General features: G+C 43.7%; 2 protein-coding genes across 13 annotated transcripts in view; one reads left to right on the top strand and one right to left on the bottom strand.

Annotated features, from left to right (window-relative positions):
- The window catches only part of LOC108621095 (extracellular serine/threonine protein CG31145), a 62,805-nt gene that overhangs the window by 9,140 nt on the left and 29,431 nt on the right, over positions 1 to 24,234 (bottom strand). For 11 of the 12 annotated variants that reach the window (XM_089462554.1, XM_089462555.1, XM_089462545.1 and 8 more), the window contains 6 exons: positions 21,327 to 21,427; positions 18,756 to 18,968; positions 17,543 to 18,420; positions 12,963 to 13,823; positions 7,254 to 7,499; positions 1,614 to 1,738 (listed from right to left, as the gene is read on the bottom strand). In XM_089462554.1, coding sequence (XP_089318680.1) covers positions 1,614 to 1,738; positions 7,254 to 7,499; positions 12,963 to 13,823; positions 17,543 to 18,420; positions 18,756 to 18,791 — 2,146 coding nt within the window. In that variant the 5' untranslated portion in view covers positions 18,792 to 18,968; positions 21,327 to 21,427. The remainder of the gene's footprint in view (positions 1 to 1,613; positions 1,739 to 7,253; positions 7,500 to 12,962; positions 13,824 to 17,542; positions 18,421 to 18,755; positions 18,969 to 21,326; positions 21,428 to 24,234) is intronic. The other variant, XM_089462556.1, reaches the window with a different exon arrangement.
- Positions 9,340 to 11,488, top strand: LOC108621102 (odorant receptor 67d-like). Its single transcript, XM_089462564.1, has 4 exons — positions 9,340 to 10,750; positions 10,802 to 10,991; positions 11,067 to 11,222; positions 11,277 to 11,488. The coding sequence occupies exons 1-4, from the start codon at positions 9,984 to 9,986 to the stop codon at positions 11,331 to 11,333; spliced, it is 1,170 nt and encodes a 389-aa protein (XP_089318690.1). The 5' UTR covers positions 9,340 to 9,983; the 3' UTR covers positions 11,334 to 11,488.

Here is a 24,234-nt window from a genome sequence, read left to right on the forward strand (position 1 = left end):
GCAACAGCAGCAACATCAAAAATAGCAACGAACTGCACTGATATGGCAATCATTGAAATTGCATTAAGGGAAAGTGGATGCACAAATTACACTTGACTAAATTGCAATTAAAATGCATAAAGTCCACAAAAATATTGCGTATACGCACACTCGCCACAACGAAGTCCAATTGCTGTCTGTGTGTGCAGTCAACTGGGCAGCTGAGCAAGACAATAATAGACACATCAAAACCATATTTTTCTCCCCAATGAACGTATTGAAAGGCGAAAATCTCAGTTTTGTGCACACCACAAAACACAGAGACAGAGCACATGAGTTGAGTAAAAAGATATTCAAATCTGCGCAAATGCCATTAAAATGCTAAGTCGTAGGCCTGAAAATACAATGTGTAAAATGCAATAAAAGGACCTTCCGCTGCAGACGAAAATTAAATGTTTGATAAATTCCTTTAATGACAGCAAAGAAATTCCTGTACAAATCAAACTGAAAAGGGTTGCATATATATTTGCCGGATTCATATGTATATATGAATATATGAATGTATGCAATAGGCTGAAGGACGAGTGGGAGAATCCATAAATATTAGAACGAAGAACGGACTAGATTTAGTCATGATCTTCCGTCCATATATATGTACTTTTCCTTAAAGCAAGTGCAGATTGATTTTGTACAATATTACAAAATAAATATATTCTTCTCAGTTACATCTTAAAACTTTCTATTTTTAGTGTACATTACATATAAGTAATTGGATCCAGTATATTGTATAATAAAATATACTCTATTTACAATGGGGCGTATACGTAATGGATTGCAGCAATGCAGCTGAGGCCATTTAGAATACGAAAGGTGGCAATAAGCAATAACAAATAATGACAATACGAAGATTCTCGTACCATACATATCTCTTAGAATACATATTACTTTATAATACAACAAATTCCCACTAATAAGGGGCGTATACGTAATATTAGTTAGCAACTCACGACTCAGGCCATCTAATTTATGTGAAAGTTAGTGCCTTAGCGCACATGAGACATTGTTGTCATTGTTGTTATTGTTGTTATTGTTGTTATTGTCGGCGCATAGAGCAGGCAAAATGAGTTTCGCACTTTGTCTTGAACATTTTACATTGTGAGTTGGGCTGGGCTGGGCTGAACTGTGCTGGGCTGTGCTGTTGCATGGTTTTCTTTTCTTTGGTGCAGCGTGCGCGGCAGCAAAAGTTTATTATTAATAAATTAGAGCCGTAGCAAAGTTTCAAATGAAAATAGTTTCGCCTGCCACCTTGGCGGCTCTCAATAATCCGAGCAAGTTACATGCCGCTCCTTTGCATAATTAAGTCAAATGTGCAGCCAGCCAAAGGGCAAATAAGTTTACAAAGGCAATTCAACTTGAATGCTGGCTGGCTGGCTGGCATTGGCAGTGGGCTACGACACCACTATGTACTTCTGGCCATCAAGAGGAACTACAATGGCAAGGCTGAGTTTGCCGTTTGCCGTTTGCCGATTGCCGTTTGCCGTTTGCCGTTTGCTGTTTACTGTTTGCCCTTTGCTGTTTGCTGCCTGAGCTAATGTGAGCCGTTCAGTCAATATACATACATATGTAGTACTTACCCACATGCTGTATTGGCAGCGTGATCATGTCACGTAGCACCGCATCGACCAGGGTATCGTGCTCGCTGTAGAGCTCCTTCTTGGTAATGCGCAATTGGAAGCGCTCCAAATTGCTGGCGTTTGCCCTGCAATGTAAGTAAGAAATAGAAGAAACTTTAGCCAGATGTGCTGTGCTCGGCTGTCGCTTTGCGTGTAGAATGAGCGACAATCAGGCGAGTTAAGGAATACGGCGGAAGCGCTTATAAGCGTGCTATGAGCATGCCTTGGGGCCACATTTCGAGTATCAAGTTGATGTAATGATTGTCACATTGATTTATCAAAGCAACCGCCAACCGGCAGCTGCTGCAGGAAATCTTCGTCATGCCACACTCCCCACTCCCCACTCCGCTATTCACTCGACACTCTTCTCTGTGTATTTTTGCCATGCCAATTTGGTTTTCAAATGCATTCTCCCGTTTGCCCTGAATCAATCGACAAACACTCACACACACACACACACATACCGAAGGAGCACGCATTTTTTCGCTGTAATCCTCACAGCCTTGAAAGAAATCGTTGCCTTTGACGATTTCTCTTCCAGTACGTTGCCTGGCGTTGCCAGCTGGCGATAGCCAGTAAAAAACGAAAGGAATGGCTTTTTTTTTTACCACATTTTACCAACACATAGAAGACGCAGCATTCCTTTCTCTCACTCTCGTTCTCTCCATATTCCTTTTTGTCTTTCTCCACGCGCATTTGAAACAGTTTATTTAAGCAGTTTTGCAGTTAGCTCCATTTTTTTCTCGTTTTTTTGATAAGCATTAAATCCGATAGAAAATTGTTACCAAAAAGCGCCCAAAATGGCTTTCCGCAAATGTCTGTTGCATACTTTGAGGGCGAGGGAGCGCTGCAAGCGCGTGGCAAATTATCATCCACGAAATTACCAAAAGAAATACTAAATAAATACCAAGAGAGAGACACAAAGTGACAAATTGAATTGTTAAAAAGCTCTTGTCCTGTCGCTGCCGCCGCTGGTCAAGTTGTGCGAGCCAAGCCACTGGGCCAGCGATTCACAGCATGAGCAATGGGCAAATGTCTGCGGCATTGTGTGCCATATTTATCATGATAATGTAGTCTGCATTCGTCTAACTCTTTTAGCAGCTAACGGACAGCTCGACTGCACTCACGTAACTCCCATGGATGTCCATCGTCCTTTACAGAGTTTTTCTCTTATTTCCGCATTGCTCGCTGTCGTCGCAGCCAACTACAATGATTGCTGTTCCTGTCTGTCCGGAGTCCGGACTGTCTGGCTAACTGGCTGGCTTGCTGCTGTTGGAGCAGAGTTAACTTGATGCCCGTGCCGGTCATGGCCCGACTTAAATCCTTTTCATAATTTGCTAGATGACGTTTGTGATACTTCACGCAGGCGACGCTTTAAAGCTGCTTCCTGTGCCTTGTTGCACCTGCCACCTGCTCTAGCTGGCAGGAAGGAAATAAATGTCTGAAGGCTCAGCCTCCTTTGTGCAGCGACCGGCACAAAATGACTTTCAATATTTCAACAGCTTTTCTTTTCTTTCTGTTTCTTATGGAAATGGCGACAACTTCCTGTCTACCTCACGGCCTTGTAATGAGTGCGCTGAGTGTATGCACAGCCGGTGAAAGACTTTTGTGAGCAGTATGTGAGCTCGCTTTAAAGCGTTCAGTTGGGTTGCAATTAACAGCAGTTGGATTGGCTTCCATTTGGCAGCAGCTGGCAATTGTCATGAAATTGCCAAGAAATTGACGAGGGTTCATGCTGAGGTCGCCGGCGCAGCTGCTAAGTGCGGTCGGCACTTGACAAGCGCACAGCGGCAGGGTCATAGTTCATTCCAGCCAGTGTTGAACAATGCGGCCACACTGGCTCTGCTTGGCACCAATTTCCGTGCAGGTTTCATTTGTCAAATGCCACAAGGGCCGGGGCAGCCGGAAAGCTGCGTAATTGATGAAGCAGCTCCTTCAGACATTGACTAATCACAAGATGCTGTCCGGCTGGCAATATGTTGAGGTTGCCATTGGTTGCCCCGCCATAACAGCCAGCTGCCAGCTGCCAGCTTACACTGAGCTCTGGATTTCTCCATATGCAGCAAGCCATACGTAATGAAACTTCACAAATCGCATTACATGCGAGGGACAACGAGTGCACTGCATATGCCACAAAAGTATTGCAACAATTATAAGGACGAATGCAAAAGTTGGCAAACTGACTGCAACATGTCTGCGATTGAAGCACGCTGCCATAATGTTGGTTATATAAGCCAGGTACACTCATAGCAGAAAGTTACGTAATATGTCAACATATTGTTACACCTTGAAACGGATATAACGGTATTGCAAAACATTGCATTGTTAGAAACAATCAAAGCTGCGCAAAGGACGCCAGCAAATTGATGAAAAGCTTGCTTTTACTTATCAATTGAAAGAGAAGAGAAAAAGAGAAAATATTTTCTTGCTAATCAATTTAGGGAACAATGATATATTTATAATTAGCCAAGAGCTACAAGGGAATTATTTTTGATACATATATAATTTAATAATGAGAGAAATTTATATAGAAATAGCAACTCTGGATAATGTTGACGCTATTTGAACATACAGCCGGATGGATGGATGGATGTATGGACAGACGGACAGGCAGGTTAGGTAGAGAGGCCGACGATCTGATCAGGAATATCGGTATACGATATGGGTTCTGCCACTCCTCCTTCAGCATTTTATATATATTTTCAGAAAATATTAGCCTTGTTTCCTACATTCAAGGGGCTCAGAATTAACTAATAAAGATTCTGTCTGTTCAAGCCCTTAGACTCGGGCAAACCTTTGCAAGTATCTAGCTTACGGTTCAAGTAGTTTTAGTTATCCGCGGTTTATTTGTTTTTTTTTTTTTTTCAACATTTTTGTTTATGCATCAGACAAGTAGAACAACAGCTATGAGCCGCTAGTCTCCAGCGATTGCGCCAAGTTGGTTGCTCTTAAACTCCGCCCCATAATTATTTTGGCATAAGAAAACGTCAGTAAACTTTGCCATTGCCGATTCCGGTTACAGCTGGGCCAGGCCAGGCCAGGCCAGGCCACAGGCACTTCCCAGGCTCCGGCGTGTGCTTAGAAAGTGAAAAACTTTGTGCGTGCGAAATTGTGGCGAGCAGACAACCAGCGAATAGCCCAACAACGCAACCGCGGCCAACATTCCAGCTACAGACTACAGCCAACAAAGACGGCCGACAACCGACAGTCGACAGTCGACAGCCGACAACCGACAGGCGACAAGCGGACAAGTGGACAGGCGGACAGTTTGTACTGAGTTCGCAAGAACAACGCGCAAAACGAAAATTAAACTTATATTGTTGCGTTTGCCAGGCAACAAGGATAAACTTTCGCTGGGACGGGCACGGCCACGGGCAGGAGGCATTAAAAGCAGTGACAGCTCTAGCTGGCTGCAGCTGCGATGCCAACTGAATAAGGAATATCCATGCTAGCTGTGCAAAATGTCAGCGTACTTTAGTTTAACACACTCGCCGACATTGAGCATAGTCTTTTATTACGGCAACCGCAGCGCGCGAAGAGGGGAGCGGGGATCGGAGCGTGGATCGGCGGCAGGGCAACAGCTGCTTAGCTTGCAGTAGGTGGTTTCTTTTTTCTGCTTCCCCCTGCTTGCTTGTTATTTGGCCGTAATTCGCTCGAAATAAGATTGCTTTCCCAGCTCAGCGCGGTCGCAATTGTGGGCTAATTAAAAATTTGTCATACTAATTAAGTGCACGCCACGAGACGATGTAACGGAATAAGCGCAGGACTCGCTGGCTTATGGTAAATCAGAGGCAGCGCAACATGAAAACGTGCAAGATTTTCGTAATTATATTTTAGCCAATAAAGTGAGCCTAGCCGCTCACCTGCCCACCATTAGTACACAATAGACTCTCGTATCTCGCATGTCGCATCTCGTATTTCATATTGTAATTTTTAGGCGCATTTGAATTTTTTTTTTTTTTTTTTCATCCTCTTCTACAATTTTTGCTGCACCTGAGCAGCGTGGTGCTGTCACAAAACTGCTGACAGAGCTGCCGCAAACCGCAGAGCTAGGGCTGAGGGCGGTCTAAGCCACACGAGCTCGGCACGCTTCTGTTGCGGCAAAGACAACTAAAGCAGCCACCAGAGCCAGCGAGTGAGACGGCATTTTAATGAGATATCACTGATGGAGGCTGTAAGAGGAGAACCTTTCTGCAGATCTAATTGCGACTGTCAAATTGAAGAATAGCGCCAGACATGTAGATGTATATTAAATTTAATTTATGTAAGGAGAATGCATTATCTGATATCTAATCCAATTGCAAATGCTAACAGAGTATCTTCCCTTCGAGCAATTCTTAACTAGAGCACTTTCAGTTTTTTCTCTGCTCATTTTCTGCAAGCCATTTCGCTTGTTAATGAAATTTGCATTTGTGCTACGTGCAGCGCAAAAAAACATTTGGCTCCGTTTCGGTGATGTGCGATAAATTAGAAAATCAAGCATTTTATGCTAATGCCAACGCCCACAGAGCGAAACCCCGATAGACCGACCCACCGACCGACAGGAACAACATACTTTCAGCTTGACAAGTTTTAACCACTTTGCATTTTTCCAATTTTCTTTTATTTTACTTACTTTTCTACTTGGTTTCTCACACACTCTCTTTCTCTCTCTCTCTCTCTCTCTCTCTCTCTCTCTCTCTCTCTCGCTCACTCTCTCACTGTACGAGTGTGCCAACTATTCGAGCAAATGAAATTACTCATACGCCACGTATTCAATTTTGATAAAGACTGCCAAAACTGTGTTGCATATTTTTTGGTGGTGCTGGCGGTGGTGCGAGCGTGGCAACGTAAGCTGATTACTTGTCATTGGATTGAAATGAATTTGTAGAAAAGGCAATGCCACTGCTGCCTTAAATGAGAGCTGAGGAAATTGGCGGAGGAATGCGAGTGCGTACGCAATTCGCATTGATTTCTTTATTGCAATTTTATTTGATTGCGCTCATATAAAATTACGTATACGCACTGCTGAGACAAGTACTGTTACGTAGCGCTAAAATCTCATCAGCGTTATCAACGAATGGCATCAAGCATGCAATCGTTGTCAACAATGGCAACAACAACAACGTCTCAACCACACAGCAACAACAATCAAACAACACTTATGAGAAAATAGAGCGGGGGCTCAACGTTAACGTTAGAGCAAATATCTAAAACGTAAACGTGTCACGTAAATGGAGCGTAAATTTCAATAAAAATCATTTCAATTTCAGCCAAAGCCAAAAGGAACCGTAACTGCTTCAATCGTATGCCCTGCCACAGAAGCAGGCTGAAAAGTTATGTAGTTTGGTGGGCGGTGAGGTTTGGGTGGTTCAGGTGGATGTCTCTCAAGTGGAGCAGTCAGAGAGAGTGAGTTGAAGAGAGACAGAGAGAGAGAGTGAGCAGGCACGCGTGCCTTGTGTAAGTGAAACCGTAATCTGCCAATGCAAAGCAAAGTGCGAAGGTAAGCAAGAAGGTAAAACACTAAGCATTATGTCTTCCGCTCAAGGGAAATTGAATTTTTCGCCAACTTCCGCGCCGTCTGCCATTAACAATGGCATCTAACGACTCAATATCACTTACCCGACTTGACGGTGCAGCAGCTCGCCGAGCGTCGGATTGTTAACCGTCACATCTGGCTCATTATCGACTATGACGTGCATATACTCATCGCTCAGCAGCAGCTTCTGCAGGTCCAGGTACCGATCGTGCGGCTTCGGCTTTCGCGTTGACTGCGAGGGCCCAGCGATTACGCCCTCCTGCCCGCTCGTCGTGCCGCCGCCCGACGTCTGTGCCGGCGTGGAGGCCTCCTTGGAGCCAGAAGAGTTGCTGCAACAGAAGAAGGCAAACATACATACATAGGTCTCTCTGCACAAAGGAACTGAATCAACGTACGCTAATTGCAACTCACAAGTGACACTTGAGCGCTGCTTCTCTGCCTGCCTCTTTGCCTGGCTTTGCTGCAATTTAGCTACATTTAGTCCTGGGCCCAACTTGACCAGAATTTCCCGTGCATGAAACTCATATGCATCTGTGTCTCTCCCTCAACTGCCTTTCAAGAAAACTAAGCTCAGTCTATTAGATTTTCTAGTGAATTCATCACAGTTGCTGTTGTTTGGCTCGTATTGACCTTGGAGCGAGAGCTGAGATTGCAGTCAGCCAGTTTTGCTCGTTATCACAATATTCGAAAAGTTTTCTCGTGTGTGCTCCGCCCGTAATTTGAGTGCTGCTCTCTTTGGTCATTAAAACGAAATTCCAAATATGCCTACAACAAGTAGGGGCTGCTCATGGCAAAGCCGCTCGATGTTGTTGCTGTCGCATCATTAAACGAAGGGTTTCTTGCAGCTGAGTATTGGCGCAAATCAAGTCTTGCAAATTGCTTCGTCTCAGCCACAAAACTCTGTGGATTGTCGTTTAAATTTTTAAGTGTGCCACAATTTCTCGGCAGCTCGCCTGCCGCTCAATCCATTTGCCTTCTGGCTCTGGATTATGTGCCTCGGGGCGTCACTCAAAAGGTGCGCACATGTGCAACGCCGTCTGGAGTGTGAAACTTTTTCAATTAACAGTTGCCGGCATGCTTTAAACTTTACAGCCGCAACAGATCCTGGCGCTGTCTTTGCCGACGCGTCGCTGCCGAAGGGCTCATAACGAGTCTCAGCAGATTTCACGCTTTTAATGCCAGGGCACACTGAATAATGCCACATAATGCCATTATATGTGGCAATCAGCTTACTTTGTTGCACGCATGTATGCATACATCCATACTTTATATCAAGCCAATTCCAACAAGTTGGCGATGAGCGCACACGAGCTGAAACTCCACTCGACTCTTTATGCAACATACCGCATTGATTTTGACTGGCTAGAGCAGCTTATAGGTTTGCGGCTAACTGGCCACGTGGCAGCTTGGCCATCGGCTTTATTTAGCATCAACAATGTAATGCAGCAAAGCAACAAAGCACCAGAGCAGCATACATACGTTCGACGGATCGATGCTCGATGTGGCCTGCACTTAATTAAACCAATGACAAAGTTTCCTCATTAAACTGTCACGTGTGTGTGCAGGCGTGGTGCAGTCGAACCCTCCATGGCCCTCTATCAACTTGGTAATGGAACGCGGCTAATTAAATCCCATTTAATACAAATATCAAACGTGCAATTGTGTCACATGCAGCTGGCTAAGCTCTCAGGAATGTTCGTTTGAAGTGGTCAGCTAATAGTACTACGGTAATATCTTGAATTGATGGATCAGGGATCAGCAGAAATCTATGAATATCTGTCATGAATGAAGCAATCGGCTATCATTCAAAATTTATTTTATGAAGCTATAGTTGTTCTAGTATGAATCATATCAAAGTAGTTGACGTAAATTTATTTGAAACACTTTCTATAGTTATGAAAAAATATATATATTTTGTTTTACCTCGGCTTTAAAATATTGTTAAAACATCACAATATGAGTTTTGGTCTTCTTTTCTTTTTCATTTAATATTATTTTACAAAATGAAATAGCATAACATATACTTGACGTTTTTATGAAATATACACAGTAGAAATCTGATAATTAATAATATTAACAATAATTTTTAGCGAATAGCATGAGTTTAAAATTCGCCACAAAAAATTAATGGTCGAATTATTTGGATTTTTATGATTTTTTAATACACTTCGACAATTTTTTTTTTTTCCATTACTAAAGGCTTAACATTTCAGAATTAAAAAAAAAAAAAATTGACCCACATTTGATAAGATTTAAATTAAAAATTTTACGAATTAATAATTTTTTTCAGGCGAGAACAGTATTTGGGAATTATTAAGTAAATTATTATTTTCCAACCAACTATTACTGCTTGGCCGTACCTGTTTACATTAAAATATTGCAAACAAGTTAACTTTTTCTTTCCGCTGTAATAACATCTGTTCAATCTACTAAATTTAATCGGACTTATTTCTTCAATATAAAAAATCCAACAGTTGTATTAGTTCTATAACCCATTTGTCAAATCTCATTTGTAGCTAACAAACAGAGGGTCAACTTTGTCCATGCCATTAACACGCAGAGTGATGTGTCATTTAATTAAGCTAATGACAACGATTGCTCATTAAACTGTCACTTGACGTGAGCAATGCAATCTGCTGCCTCGCCCCTGTCTCTTCAGCAGGACATGTAACGCGTTTAGTTAAGCTAATTTACAAGCCGTGAGAATGCCCAAAGCTGCAGCGGACAGTGTCAACTGCAGCTGGCCAAACTCCCAAATTGAGATGGGTATAAATATATAGCACTGGTGCTACGTAAGACTAATCGAGTTCAGAATGTCGACGCGAGCCAGCGATAATTTCAATGAAATAATGCGCTTTGTGCGCTTCATAACGAGCTGCGTCGGGTTCGATGTCTACGATCCGAACTTTCACTTCACTGCCGTTACCATCACCGTAGTGACGCTGATTAGTATGTACTACATCTTCACAATTTTAACGATAGCCAAGGAGTTCCACGGCAATTGGATGTTCATGATACAGGCCAGTGCCATGAGCGGCAGCGTCGTGCAGGCCTGCACCAAGATATACATGGGAGTCTCCTCGGTACCCACGGTGTCCAAGCTCTACGTGCAGCTGAATCAGAACTACACTCACTTCGAAAAGGAAGAGGATGCCAGATACTCCATGGCGCTCTTGCGCAGTTGCCACAAGCTGCGGCGCTTTCTAGTTCTGGTCGGCATCAGTTACATGGTTGGCGCCTTGGGCATGATCATTGTAGCAGTGCTGGCCTCAATACTAACGGGCAAACTGTATCTAATCATGCACTTTCATCTGCCCGGGATTGACGTGAACACCGAATGGGGTTTCTGGGCCACGCAGGCCCTGCATTGCGTATGCATTATCCTCGGCGGACTCGGTCTCTATACGGGCGACATGATTATCATAGTATATTTAATGCAATCCTTTGTCTACGCCGACATCCTACAGCTCAAGGTCGACCACCTCAACGTGCTTAGCGAAAAGCAAGACAGTACTGAGAAGCATTATGAGGCTTCAGCGCAGCTGGTCAACATTGCCAAGTGGCATCAGACCTATACAAGGTGAGTAGGCATCTCGCCAGTGCTCCATGTCTAAACTGTGCCTTCGCCTAGGTTCGTCGACCAGTGCAATGACATGTTCTCTGTTATGGTATCTGTTCAGGTGACAACCTCTGCCGTATGCATTGTCATCACAGTCTTCTCGCTGCTCACCAGCGACTGGATCGGAGGATATTGCTATTTCTGTGTGCTCGTGCCCAATATGTATCTCTACTGCATACTAGGCACAATGCTCGAGAACTGTGTATGTGTCAGCCAACGGGTGGCGGATAAAGCTCTGCAATCTGTTTAACATCACGATGTTTCTCTCTATTTTTAGAGTGAAAAATTCATGTACGAGATGTACAACATCTCGTTCTACAATCTCAATCCGAGTCAACAACGATTTGTTCTCTTCATGCTGGCCAGGAGCCAGCAGCCAGGCGCAATCCTGCTGCTCGGAGTGATGCCATTGTCGGTCAGCAGTGCTCTGCAGGTGGGTCAAAGGACTTGAACTGAGTCAATTAATGGCATTTGCATTTATTTGCAGGTAACCAAAAGTATCTATAGCATTACCATGATGATGGCTAGATTTTTACAAAAGTAATCAACACTTGATGCGCATCTGATGAACATTTGGTGCTTATATATAAATCTGATATTATAGTCGGTGTTCAGGCAACTCGCAGCAGGTAGTTATAGCAGCCATTTGGCTGGCAGCACCAAACGATTTATGAATTAATTAAATGTTTACCAACTAGCAACAGAGCTGTTTTATGTTCCCTTGCCGGCGGAAAGGAGCTGCTGCTGCCACCTGGTAGCTTATGGGATGAATTGCTAGCGATAGTTTTTTACCCAGGCGGCAGCGTGTCTTGCTGCCTGTCTTGGCAGCGTGTCTTACGTTTTGCTGCGTCACTTTTATGTTTTATTACTTGACTTCCGCCAGCCGCAGCATAAAGCTGCCGTGCACACACACACACACACACACACATAGGTAAAATAGGAGCAGCATGTCGAAGTCAGCGTAAAAGCGCAATTGCAAGACGGCCGATTGGCGCTCGTGTGCGTGTGTGTGTACATCTGTGTTTGTGTGTGTGGGAGCACGGCAAGCATAAAAAGCGGCTTTAGCTGGCTGTTATGCCCTGTTTGTTGTTGGCTTCAGCAGCAGACATGTCCTGGCCCGAGCGCTCGCTGCCTGGAATTCCAATTCTCGCGAGCTTTCGCTGCCTGCTTGCAGCAATTTATGATTTAATGGCAGGGCAACCATGCTTTATTGCAACTTTTGTTGCATTTTGTAAAATTGAATTATGTGCAATAGTCGTTTCGAGCGATGGCGAGCAAAGGTAAGCGGAAGTGCATCATTAAACGGGAGCAATGACCGCCGCATAAGTAACTCCTGCTGTTGGCCAACGATCCAGCAGGACAGTCACTACATTGCAATATAATCAGGGCAGTGCCTATTTAAGAATTCTTGATGAGCAAAGAATTACAGACATAGGCGTTCATAACACACGTGAGTGTTAGCTTCAAAATATATAATATTTTCCGAAGAAAATATTGCTGTCAGAATGGTGCAAAAAATGGCATTCGGATAAAGAAAAACTGAGGACCAATAAACTTTCAACAGAAAAATGAGAGCATATTGGCATAGGTCTCACCTAGTGCATAGCTAGATATTTGTATATATCAATGTATATACTCATAAGAACATTTTTACAGCATTTTAAAAATGTTCCTGTGTTTGCTTGCTGCAGCTAAGCAAATGAATAAATGACAAAGGCTTGTTGAATTAAATCTCACTGATATTTATGAATCCCCATAACAAGAATAAAAGCCGGAAGTTGCTTTTGCAGTCAAGCGAAGTTGCAGCAACAAATCAGCCAAGTCTTGAAACGATGAGTTGCAAACAATCTAAGCTTAAAATTTTCTACATTGTTGAGCAAACATTATCAGATTATCTAATGCAAATATCAATAATCTAGATATCCTGGAAAGAAAGCTCAGTTGTATACTCTTATATTTTCTTCCTAAGAAGCCATTAGTTATCTTCATAAAAGAAAAAGTTCTTCCCTACTATAAGTTCTACCCTTACTATAATTATCTTTATATAATTCACTTTACTAAATCAATTGAATTGAATAGTAGCTTCACGTCTAACGTCTAGTCAACAGCAAGTTTTCTATAACAGTAATTAGCCGACTTTAAAGAAAAACTAAACGATCTCTCAGCTGCTTACCTCTTTTGCAGAAATTTGCGCTTGAACTCGTGCAGCATGCCGCCGGCTCCGGCTGTGCCGGCCTCGTTGTAATCGTTGTTGCTATTGCCAAAGCGTAGCTTTTGATGCTGTTGCTGCAGCAGATGGCGGTTGGCAACCCCGAAGTCCATTTGCACATCCACAATGAGCAGCAGCGTGAGCAGCACGAGCGTCGCGCCTAGGCTAATGGCGAGGCGCTCTTTGAGCTTCATAGTACGCAGGACGGCCATGATGGGTGTAGGAGCGCTGCTCCCTTGGCTCTTGTTGCTATCCAAATGATGTGAGGCAAAAGCCGTTGTTGTGGCGCCCTTTAAATTGCTGTTGTTTGAGCCGCTGCCACGGAAACTGCGCAGCCTTGCCAGCCAGCCGAGCTGACAATCCGCTTTTTGCTTTCGCCCCGCAGCCGACCTGTGCGGTGAGGCCGATGCGGATGCGGATGCGGATGCGGATGCGGATGCGGATGGGGATGGCGGAGCAGCACTGTTGCGGACGCGTGTCGAGCGCACAATGCGGCGCTTGATGAGCACACGTCGTCGAGGCGCTGCCTCGTCGTTGCCAACGTCACTCGGCTGAACCTCAAAGCCCTGCCAAGGTGCCTCCTCTAAAGCGTCTGTTGAGTAGCTAGCGGTGGCATCAACTGCACCACTTGCGCTTGAACGTCGAACGGCAGCAGTTTTACTAAACTTATTGTCGTTGTTGTTGTCGTCGCTCTGCCCATGCAAATTGGCAACGCTTATTTGTTCAGCTGATAAGTCGGTATTTTCAATATCAGCGCTGTTGTAACGCTGCTGTCGCTGCCGGAATCGCTGCAGTCGCTCCGCTAGCGGCGCAAACTGAGCACAGCTGCAAATATAGAGGAGAATTTCATTAGAAAAGCCACATGCATATACAAAAACAACAACATATATGTATATGTATGTACGTATGTATGTATGTATGTAGATATGTTTGTTAAATCTTAAAACAAGTCGACTGCTGTGCGAAATGCAATCAAACGCGCCACTAAAAAAACAACTATAAACAAGAATTGATAGAAAACTTAACAATAAAAGACAGAGCAGTAGAGAGAAAGAGAGAGAGAGACAAAATGTTTTGGCAATGTTTTGGTATTTTATTGAACATCATAAAAAGTAATGGACAATTTAAAAACAAACTTTAACTACTGGACGCGCTGATACCCTAAACAACAAATTGCAGCAAGAGTTGGAAATTATCAAAATAGAGCAAATAGAAAAAACAATGCTAAATCCACGTCGAGCCGCGACGGCTTAAGGTGTCATACGCTTTAAGAGAAACATTGCGCTTAGGCTACTCTATTTCGTACCATGACAAAGTCATCAGGCTCCCATTGTTTGGGCGCCATAGCAAGTGGGGGAACGAGTGTCAAAAATATGAAGAGACGACCACGGCTCCCGGCTCCCCCTCCTGGCTCGCGACCCCATAGTGTAGTTGCTTTTTTATTATTTGTGCATGAAACGGCGTCACGACCATCCGCCACGTTGACTGCTGCCGGAAATGCGGCAGAGTCCATTTTTTTGTGCCGCCAACGTTGACGCCGTCGTCGTCGTCGTCGTTTTTGTTGCTTCTTTTTTTTTCTATTGTCTGGCTGAGCACATATATTTTTTGCGCCAGTTTTGTGAACTGTCGGTGTGTCAGACAATCTGGATTTGAACTATAACTACAACAGGCTCGCGCAGGCTTAGCGTAGCTCTGTTTGTTGTTGTTGCTGCTGATAGCCAGGTCAAATTTAACGAAGCTTGTTGCTTGCAGCTACTCCGATAGCAATATTGTTGCCAACACACAGTACAAACAGCAATAACAACAACAACAACGACAAGGAACGATAACAGGCCCAACTACAACTACGTGCCAGTGCAAATTAAAGGCATATTTATTGGCATTTTTCCCATGGAGAGGGAGAAGAAGAGAGAGAGAGAGAGCAAGAGAGATAACTTACATTGCATAGACCCCGCATACTGCTGACATGACATAACTAAGCCGACAGCCTTAATAGAATTTTGGCAGCGAATCGCATGCAAAAATATCTGATTAGGCCAGTACCTGACAGATAACACGACAAAGGTGCCATCAGATTGCAAATGGGCCACAGCACCACACCGACTCGAATCGAAGCGAGCTGAACCGAGACGTACCAACCGTTAAGTAAGGAGCCTTAGCTCCATGTCGCCATGTCAATCAAATCAAATATCGTGCCAATTGCCGATGTTGCCCATCAAAACTGCATATCACGGCGAGGCGATTTGACAGCTAGATCCAGACATAACTGGGCTGGGCGAGGCATTGAACAGATATGTATCTGAGATATGCGCAATGCCTGCAACAATCAAATCAATTGCAGGCATCGGCGCCCCTCTGACATGTCGGAGTCGAGTGCAGACGCCGACGGCAACGTGACCTGAGACGATTCTCTATAGACTGCAGGAGCCGGCGATACTACGTACATTTATCGAATGACAACAACGGCGGCAAACGCTCGATAAGCGACAGCAACAACCGAACGACTGCAAGCTGCAATGCCAGCGCCTGCAACTGAAAAGTTCGAGTGGGACAGAGGGGAAGAGCGACGTTTGAGACGCGTTAATGGCAATTGCTTCTGCCCCATGTTATTGTCGATAACATTGCTGTTGTTGTTGGTGTTTTGATAAAATTGCTGCGTTGCATTAAATTAAACTGATGCGGTGTATTAATGATGGAGCGACGGGAACGCTGCTAGCAACAGCCTTACTTTAATGCAATTGCCGACGACAGCAACAGCAACAGCAACAGAGAGAGAAAGAGAAAGAGTGAGAGAGAGAGAGAGGGAGAGAAAGAGAGAACGAACACGTCGCCACCGGCTGATTGAGTGACAGCAATTTCCCTTCCAATTTGCGCTCTGTGTTTTTATTAATCAGACAAAAGAGAGAAAACAATATAAAAGGGGTCTAGCTAGGCACAGGCGAGTTCAATGCATGTGGAACGTGCGAAAGAGCCCCCACTCATGCGTCGATAAGAAATGCTCTCCACAGACAGAGAGAGAGAGACAGAGAGAGAGAGAGATAGCGCAGCACTTCACTTGAATATCTTAGCTGTGTTAATTAATCGAGTAGCCTCATGCTGATCAGCCAAGTCAGTGGCTGGTACATGAAATCATTTGGCCGTAAACTGTTCCGATTAGCTGGGCACTGCTGTCGTCATCATCAGCTGCCCTCATTATCGACCGCCCACCTCCCCTATTGTATGAATCAAACTCACTTTCAATCAAATGACAAATTGCTTTCCGCTACCTTTCTCCTGCTCAATTAGCTTCAGTCAGTGAACTTGCTAGCGTCGACAACAAGATTATGCATTTTACCTTCGTCTGCTCTCTCCCTGTCCAACCTCCCCACCTCCTCCCCACCACATGAACTGCAGCTCGAAGTCGCCCCTCGACTGCGCCAGCAACTACGCATGATTGATTTTCGGAAACTATTTCCCATGCCCCCTTCGCAATCTCTGGTTGGCCCATATAGGGCGAGTGAGCTGTGCAATTTTTGTTGTTGTGGTTGTTGTTGTTGTTAGTGATGTTGCTGTTGCTGATGTTGTTATTGTAAGTGCGAGTGAACGCGTAACCCGCACAAACTTGACGCGCTAACAAACTCGGCAACTTAAATCAAATCAATGGCGATTGTGCAACAGCAACTGCTGCTAAAAATGACACGCTTAATGCGCTCAACACCCTGCCCCAGCATGCCCCCATCTGACTTCTCCTGCCGCAATTTCTACAGCTGTTTGTTGCTTGCCACGCATCAATGAGGTTGAAGAATGCTGAGCATTGTGCTGCTGTTGCTGCTGCTGCTGTTGCTGCTGCTGCTGCTGCTGCTGCTGCTGCTGCTGCTGCTGCTGCTGCTGCTGCTGCTGCTGCTGCTGCTGCTGCTGCTGCTGCTGCTGCTGTCGACATGCCCAACAGCATTGAGCGAGAGTGGCTGGCAAAAGACTTATCGATTTTATGGGATTGTTGTCAGCGGGTGCACTTGAGCTGCTTACGATAACAACAATAACAACAACAGCAAATACATCTACAACAACAACAGGCGCAACCACTGCACTGTTGCCTTATCGACCAATCGAGCGAGCCAATCACGCAAACTGTTATCCGATATGCAAATGTCTGACAAACTGTTGCAAATGCCATTCGATTGAAACAGCTTGTCAAGGTTAGTTTTCGCTGCTCACTCTGCTAATTTGGCCAAATTTTCACTCAACTTCGAGCTGGCGAAAATGCAACGAGTTCGCTTAACTCACTCAAGTTGATGTCGAAAATTAAGAAAACTTTGCAGCTTCATGGGGCGGACTTGCTGCTCAGTTTAGTCTTGGGAACATAATTCTTTTAGCATAATTTAATTAAAAAATAAAATTCTTATCCCATACTGAGTTGGGTTTGAGCCTGTATAAGCTCATATTCCTTAGTTTCTAAAGCATTCTCTACCGTCTTCTGTTGCTTATTGTGAGATATTTTCTCTATGTTTTTTCTTTCTTTCCTTCATTCATTCTTGGGGAGTTTGCTGCGCGCTTTGTCAATTTACCTTTCGCTGTGCATACTTGGGCGTTGCTCCTCATCAACCTTAGCCGCGTCGTAATCGCGAGCAGCAGCAGCGCCAGTGGCTGCCGTATAAATGTCTTGGCGCTGGTCGGGCTGAAGTGAGCTCTGCCGCAGTCTCAGGTGATTCAATGGCAGCGATTTCTCTGCTGCGTTGCCCCAGGTCATTTCATTACCAAAGTCAACATTGTTGTTGCCGCTGACTTCAGCCAGCTTAAGCTGATCCAGCTCAGGCTCCTGCTGCTGTTTTTGCATGCTGCTGTTAATAAAATTTTCCGGCTGGCTCATTGCCTGCCAGTTCTTACGTTCGTGCCACGCCAGTGAAGGACGACGCAGTGGCTGCTGCACCTGCAGCTGCTCTGTAGCCACTTGCAATGCGCTCGGCTGCCAGTCATTGTTTTGCTTGGTGACCCAGTCGTTCTGGCTGCCATAGGCATTGAACTGCCGGCTCAGACTGCCCTTTGAATTGTTCTCATATTGTTCCATTGCTGATTGATTTCTAGTCATTGCCATTTGATTTATGTCGGGGACATCGCTCCCTCGCTGCCACAAGCCTCCCTGGTAATCGCCATTGTTCGCATTAGTCCCATTGTAGCTGGCTATTTGTCCCATGGAACGTCTCAGCGCCTGATTGCTTTGGGACAGCCCGTAGCCCGGCTGAGTCACTTGCCGTTCATGCGGCTGCTCCTCCTGTGGCTCCCGTTGCTCCCGTTGCTCGAGCTGCCCTCGATCCAGGCAAACACTGCTCTGGCTGCGCTGCCGTGCCGCCTTTCGCTTGGCCAGCGCCGCCGGAGTGGGCGCAAATAGATTCCGTATGTTTGCATTGCGCTCGCTGCTGCCGCCGGCATCGCTGCCCTGCTTAACCTGAATAATTGTGAATTGGATTGTTTGCAATATGGTTTTTATCGCCGTTTCTTTTTCAGCTAGAAGCGGCTTTTGTCTCTGGCCGTTTAGTAATTGGTTAATTGGACTGGCGCTACAAAAATCCTGCGCTCAGGCAAATCATGCTCAACGATTGGGGTTAGTAAAACGACCGGAGAGGGGAGCAAACGTGACAGTAACGATAACAATTATTATAAAGAGATTAACAGAGGAGCCATAAAAGACACTATGGCCGACTCAACGCAACAACAGACATAATCGGATGATTTTTCTTTTCTTTTTCTAGAAGCGAACCAGCCGGAAATGGTAGTACTTACGCTGCTCGTCAGCGATATCCTCGAAGACAGAGACATTGGGGTAGACGTAAGTAGAGAGCTGGGAGTTCAGGGTGTCATCAAAGTATACGGATACAGGAAATTTTGTGTGCGCCTCAAAGTCGGCTCAATCTCTTCATCCGTAAAACACTGTCACACACAGAGACAGCAACGTGGCCAAAAAGAATAAAAAACGAAAAAAAGCAAAAAGACATTCTGATGGGAGAGAGAGAAAATTTGAAACGTAAGACAGATTAGCATAAGCGGATAATACCCAAACAACGAATTGGCAACAGCAACAGCAATAGCAATAGCAACAGCAACGGCAACGGCAACGGCAACAACAACAGCAATAACAACAAAACAGCAACTGCAACAAAATTCAGTAAGCCCAACATTGTATGGGAGATGGACAGCATGTGTGGAACATCTAAGTGCTGATGCCAAGCAATTCTCAAATGCATAGCAAACAAAGCAACAAACCTGCACAGAGAGCACGGAGAGCCAAGCACGGCGAGTGGCAAAAAGACAAAGCCACATCAATTCAAATGTGAGTGGATGTTTGAGCTCCAGCTAAAGCCCCTTTAAATACGCAATTTGAGTGGCAAGGCGTAAAATGCCAGTCAATGCCGACAGATACACCCAAACTATCAGCAATAACAACAGCAGCCGCAACAACAACTACAACTGCTGCAACATGCTCGAACTTGACATAAGAATTAGAGAGCATCAACATTTTCTGTTTATCAGCAATAAGTTGACATCGAAATGGAAGTGTCTATAATAATGAATTGACCTAGGGATAGCAGAGCCTAAAGAAATGAAATATCTATATATGTAAATTATTTCTAAAATACACTTCTATTATAAAAAATAAGTTGACATGGAAATAGACTGCCTAAAGAAGTGAAATATCCATCTCTATTAATTATTTGTAATATACAGCATATGCAGTTACTGTCACTTCTATTAAAAACAATTGATCTGGTCAAGCGGCGTTTTATTTTACCCAACTTTAACTTGAATCTTTTCATTTAATTTGATATTGTGTGGGTAGCATGTCAATGATTGTATATCGATCCAAATAGTTCCCACAGTCAAGTGTCTATTAAAACACGTTGCGCCTGCTGAAATACAAGCACTTCAGCAACAACAAACTTATCTCAAGTTCTCATGTTTGGCGTAGAGTCTAGAGACTATCAGAATTTCTAGAAAATTGACATAGAAATTGCGAAAAATCTAGCTCTATAAATAATTTGTAAATTATTCCATAGCATATGCAATTACTATGACTTCAATTATAAACAATTAAACAAATATTATCAACTTGAACTTGACTCGTTGCACTTGTGTGGGAAAATGCGCCACTGGTTGTATATCGATCCGAGTAGTTCCCAGGCAAGTGTCTGTTTGCTGATATACAAGTACTTCGAATATTTTCTGGCTTCACTATCAACAAAATAATCAAAAGTGCCTGGCACACACACATACACACACACTCGCACGCAACAAGACATTAAGATAAAATTGAAACCGGGACGAGCTGTGCTATCTGATGCAACTTTACAGCTGTTTGCGTTTGGCTGCAGCGCTGCAACCTAACCAAAATGGAAGCCAGAAAAGGCTGAAATGCATGTCAAGTGAAATTACTTGTTTGCAGTGGCAACAGATTGGCAAATGGGGAGTCGGCAGCTGCTGGCTAGATTAGGCCACACCTACACACCCACACACACACACACACGCATACACATATGTGCTCCTGTCTTAGCTCTGTGATATATGCAGACGACACTTCGATCTGTTGGGGCAGGCGACTAGCAGCTATAAATTGAGATGAATGTAGCTCGGGCAGGATGAGGACCTGCGGCCATATACACAATGTGATTCTTAGTTGTGTCGCCTCGAGTGCATTTGCCTGCTCGCTGTCTATCTGGAGCTGCATGATGAATACTCATCGAATGGGGTGGCTTTTGGGGAAGGCGCCGCCATTGCAAGTGTGCGATGTCTATAAATATTTTATTGTATTTCTGCATTTTTTCCCCCTTTTTCATTGAACGGCAACATAAAAAGCGGCAAGTGGAGTTGCGACAGCGGACGGCCATTAAAATGCAACACGCATGCAACGCGCTGCAATTGCATTGCATAATTTAAGGCGCTCGCACACGCAGTCAACTGAAACAATCAGCAGCAAACCGCTGCTGCCAACGTCATTTCCAGCGTCGCGTCGCGTCGGTTCGCATCGCCTCCCTGCTGATGTCGCCCATAAAATATTCATTTAAAATGCAACATGCAACACTTTGCATCACGCAGCCAGCACACCCCCACTCGTACACGTGTGCGTGTGTGTGTGTGTACCAGCCCTAGAAATATTTTATGCCGTTGACAGCCCGAGCCGGACAACTGGACCTGCCATCGCATGGCGCGCTGTTAGCATTTTGACGCTCCAAAAATTCTAATCCGTGGAGCGCGAATACACGTGTCATATTCGGCCAGGGTTTGACACATTCAATGGTTTGCAATTGATAACAGGCGCAACAAAACAAGGCAAACATAAGCCAACAAACGAGCACTTACCAAACAAACTCCAACAGCTAACAGCTAACAGCTGAGCGGGGGCTGGTGGTTGGTGGGGGTTGGCGGCTGACCCTTCGTATGCAAATAGGATGAATTATCAACTGTAAATAATGTGAAATATTTGTTTCATTAGCATTGAGATTCACATTGCCATATAATATCATATGTTATTTGATTTAGGGTTTACGTTCATTTAATTAATGAGCATTTTAGACTCATTCCCATATAATAATACATACATTGTTCGACTTGCCTTGTCTATCTATTCACTATATAAACCATCGCAGACAATCGCATCAGAGTCAGCTCAGAACATATCGTTTTAATATGCATATATACACACAATATATTTACACATGTAATATTTACGCACTAGAAATAGTTTATCATTCAGATTATTGCTAATTCAAGAGTCTTGTAATTGGAATGGAATACACAATTGATTTATTGGCACGAGCTTCAATGCAAATGATTAAATTGTCTGCAAGACCACACTGACTTGGCAATTTTAAACAAATACAAATGTCAGCTGGCAAATCCACAGCAGCTTATTCATATTCAAATCCAATTTAATTTAATTTATCAGCTCATTGCATTGCAGTGCAGCAGATTGGCTAGCAGCCTTTGAAAAACCCGCAGAACGGTACATCAGAGCGCACTACCGCTGCTGCACCTACGCATAATGCACAAAGGTTGTTTCGATCAAACATGGGCGCATTAATGGTCTGAGATGGGCCATGCAGATGCAGTGATTACGGGCCGCACATGAACATGGACTCTTAAAAGCAATATCACGTAAGATAGGCCAACTACAGCGGCGATGACACAATGCAGTTTTACAGGAAACTGCAGCCCATGCAGCTCTTCGGGCCATTTGCAGTAAGTACAATTATCGAATTCACTCAAACGTGGCTATATTGTCGTCATCGCTCATCGCTCATCGCTCAGTGCTTAGTGCTCATCGGGCCCCTGTAGTCTTTATGACCAAACTGCTGGTTTGGTTGCCAACTGGCCGATGGCTGCGCCTAATTGTGCTGCGGTAATAGATAGCTAGATCGAGAGCCTCCCAAGCACACGAAGCTCACGACTTGCTCGACGCGATCATGCGCCTCAGATTATGAGCCCAGCCAGCGACTCCAGCTCGAACTCTGCACGTTTTTTTTTTTTTTTTTTTTGTTTGTCTTTTTTTTTGCACAAAAAGCGAAAACGAAAAGGGAAATTTCTTGCTGGCTCACGTAATTGAATTGCAGGCAGCTAAATTGGCATTTATTATAATAAAAGCAAATATGCAATTTCGCTTTTCTAAAAAAGCAGAAAAAGACTTCAAAGAGGAAGTAACAACTGCAAAAAACCTGCTGTTTAGCTGGGAGCATGAGATGACAGGCTTTGCAAAGGAAAGTCAAGTGAAGCGATTTATTTGAGGGAAAAAAATAAGTGATAATAGGATATGCATTTTCACGTACCATTTTAATTGTAATTAATTAATGCATAACTCTAACTGCCCGTTAATAGGCTTATCGAAAAGTGAAATGCAAAACAGATAATAGAAATCTGCCCGTCAGCCATATGCTCTGCTATTAATCCCCTTAATTAGCCTTTTGATATGCGCATGCCGATTACAATAATGAAATTCTTACAAAATCATTTTGTACGAAATGCGTTGTAATTCACAGTCTAGTTGACACAAGTCCCACCTAAAGATATACAAATGTATATTTATATATATATATGTATTTAATTTGCATTAACAATTCAACAATTCGACGCCAAATCAATTTTAAACAATTTTTCAATTGCGGTAATAAATCACATAAATATTTCAAATGACAAAACAGTGGAATAATTAAAATATGAAAATAAATCAGGAGCCTCAAATATAAATTAAATGAGAGCAAGTCGAGAATTATGCATAATGAGTTGAAATTATGCATAAATTCGTATTAGCGAAATTTAAATTTATAATTGGGTCAACTGAAATTCATTTGAGAGGATTTACAGCTGCTTTAATTAAACTCAATTTAAACAAATATTTAAGAAGCCCGCGTTGTTATCGAACAGAGGCCATACTTCATTCTATTCTATAAATCATATGGGAATAGTAGATAGGAGATACTACATACATATATGACAGTTCGACTTGTCAAAAGTATTTTGTTGGCCGTTCCGTAATCACCTGTGTGGCTTGCCAATTAGCTGGTGTAATTATTGAAACCCATTAAGCCAAATAATTGCAAATTTTCATGCGAATAAATCAGGCTGCGTTTTGACAAACAGACAAATCTGTTTATACTCTACCCAGCGCGGGTTTCCCGCTGGTTTCTATTGATAGTAATCGTTTCTCTCTTCTAGCAATTATAAATGAATTAGAAATAATTATATTTATATTTATATCACTATTTACATGGGCTAGCGTACTTCAATATTAAATTGCCTTAGGCCACTGACATCTTTTCAAATATTTTCCTTTAGTATTTTAGTATTTGCAACTTAATGAGTTTCCCACTGCGTCAGGCAATTTCCGCATTTCATTACGATTGTAATGATTGTATTGGAAGCAGAGCAAGCTCGGCTCTGACTTCAGCATTGAACTTGAAAATGCTGCAAATTGTTAATTGGCTCATCGAGGCAGCTATTTGCTGTGTGCCACGCCTCCAGTTAGCACTTTCATGCACGTGTGGCTGTCGTTGTCAACACAGATGTAACACATTGGCAAACTGCATTACATAGGTGGTAATTGCCGGGCCTGGGCAATTGCTGTTGTTGTTAGCAGTTGTTGTTGTTGTTTGAGAATTTAACAAAATCCATTAACTCATAATTTTCTGCTATGCTGCACTCGCCGCCATCGCCAGCTCTCGGCAATGCAAACAGCTGAACGTTCAGTTAGTGAAGCCAAAAGGCAAAATTGTGC

This window comes from Drosophila arizonae, chromosome 2 (genome assembly GCF_054131065.1).
Source record: "Drosophila arizonae isolate 15081-1271.41 chromosome 2, UAZ_ARI_1.0, whole genome shotgun sequence".
NCBI lineage: Eukaryota > Metazoa > Arthropoda > Insecta > Diptera > Drosophilidae > Drosophila > Drosophila arizonae.

What these genes read in the sequence shown, in the direction of transcription:
- LOC108621102 (XM_089462564.1), top strand. Translation starts at nt 9,984, where the DNA reads ATGTCGACGCGAGCCAGCGATAATTTCAATGAAATAATGCGCTTTGTG. An exon ending in TGGCATCAGACCTATACAAG is followed by an intron (nt 10,751 to 10,801) that starts GTGAGTAGGCAT and finishes GCCTTCGCCTAG; the next exon opens with GTTCGTCGACCAGTGCAATG. An exon ending in CGGTCAGCAGTGCTCTGCAG is followed by an intron (nt 11,223 to 11,276) that starts GTGGGTCAAAGG and finishes ATTTATTTGCAG; the next exon opens with GTAACCAAAAGTATCTATAG.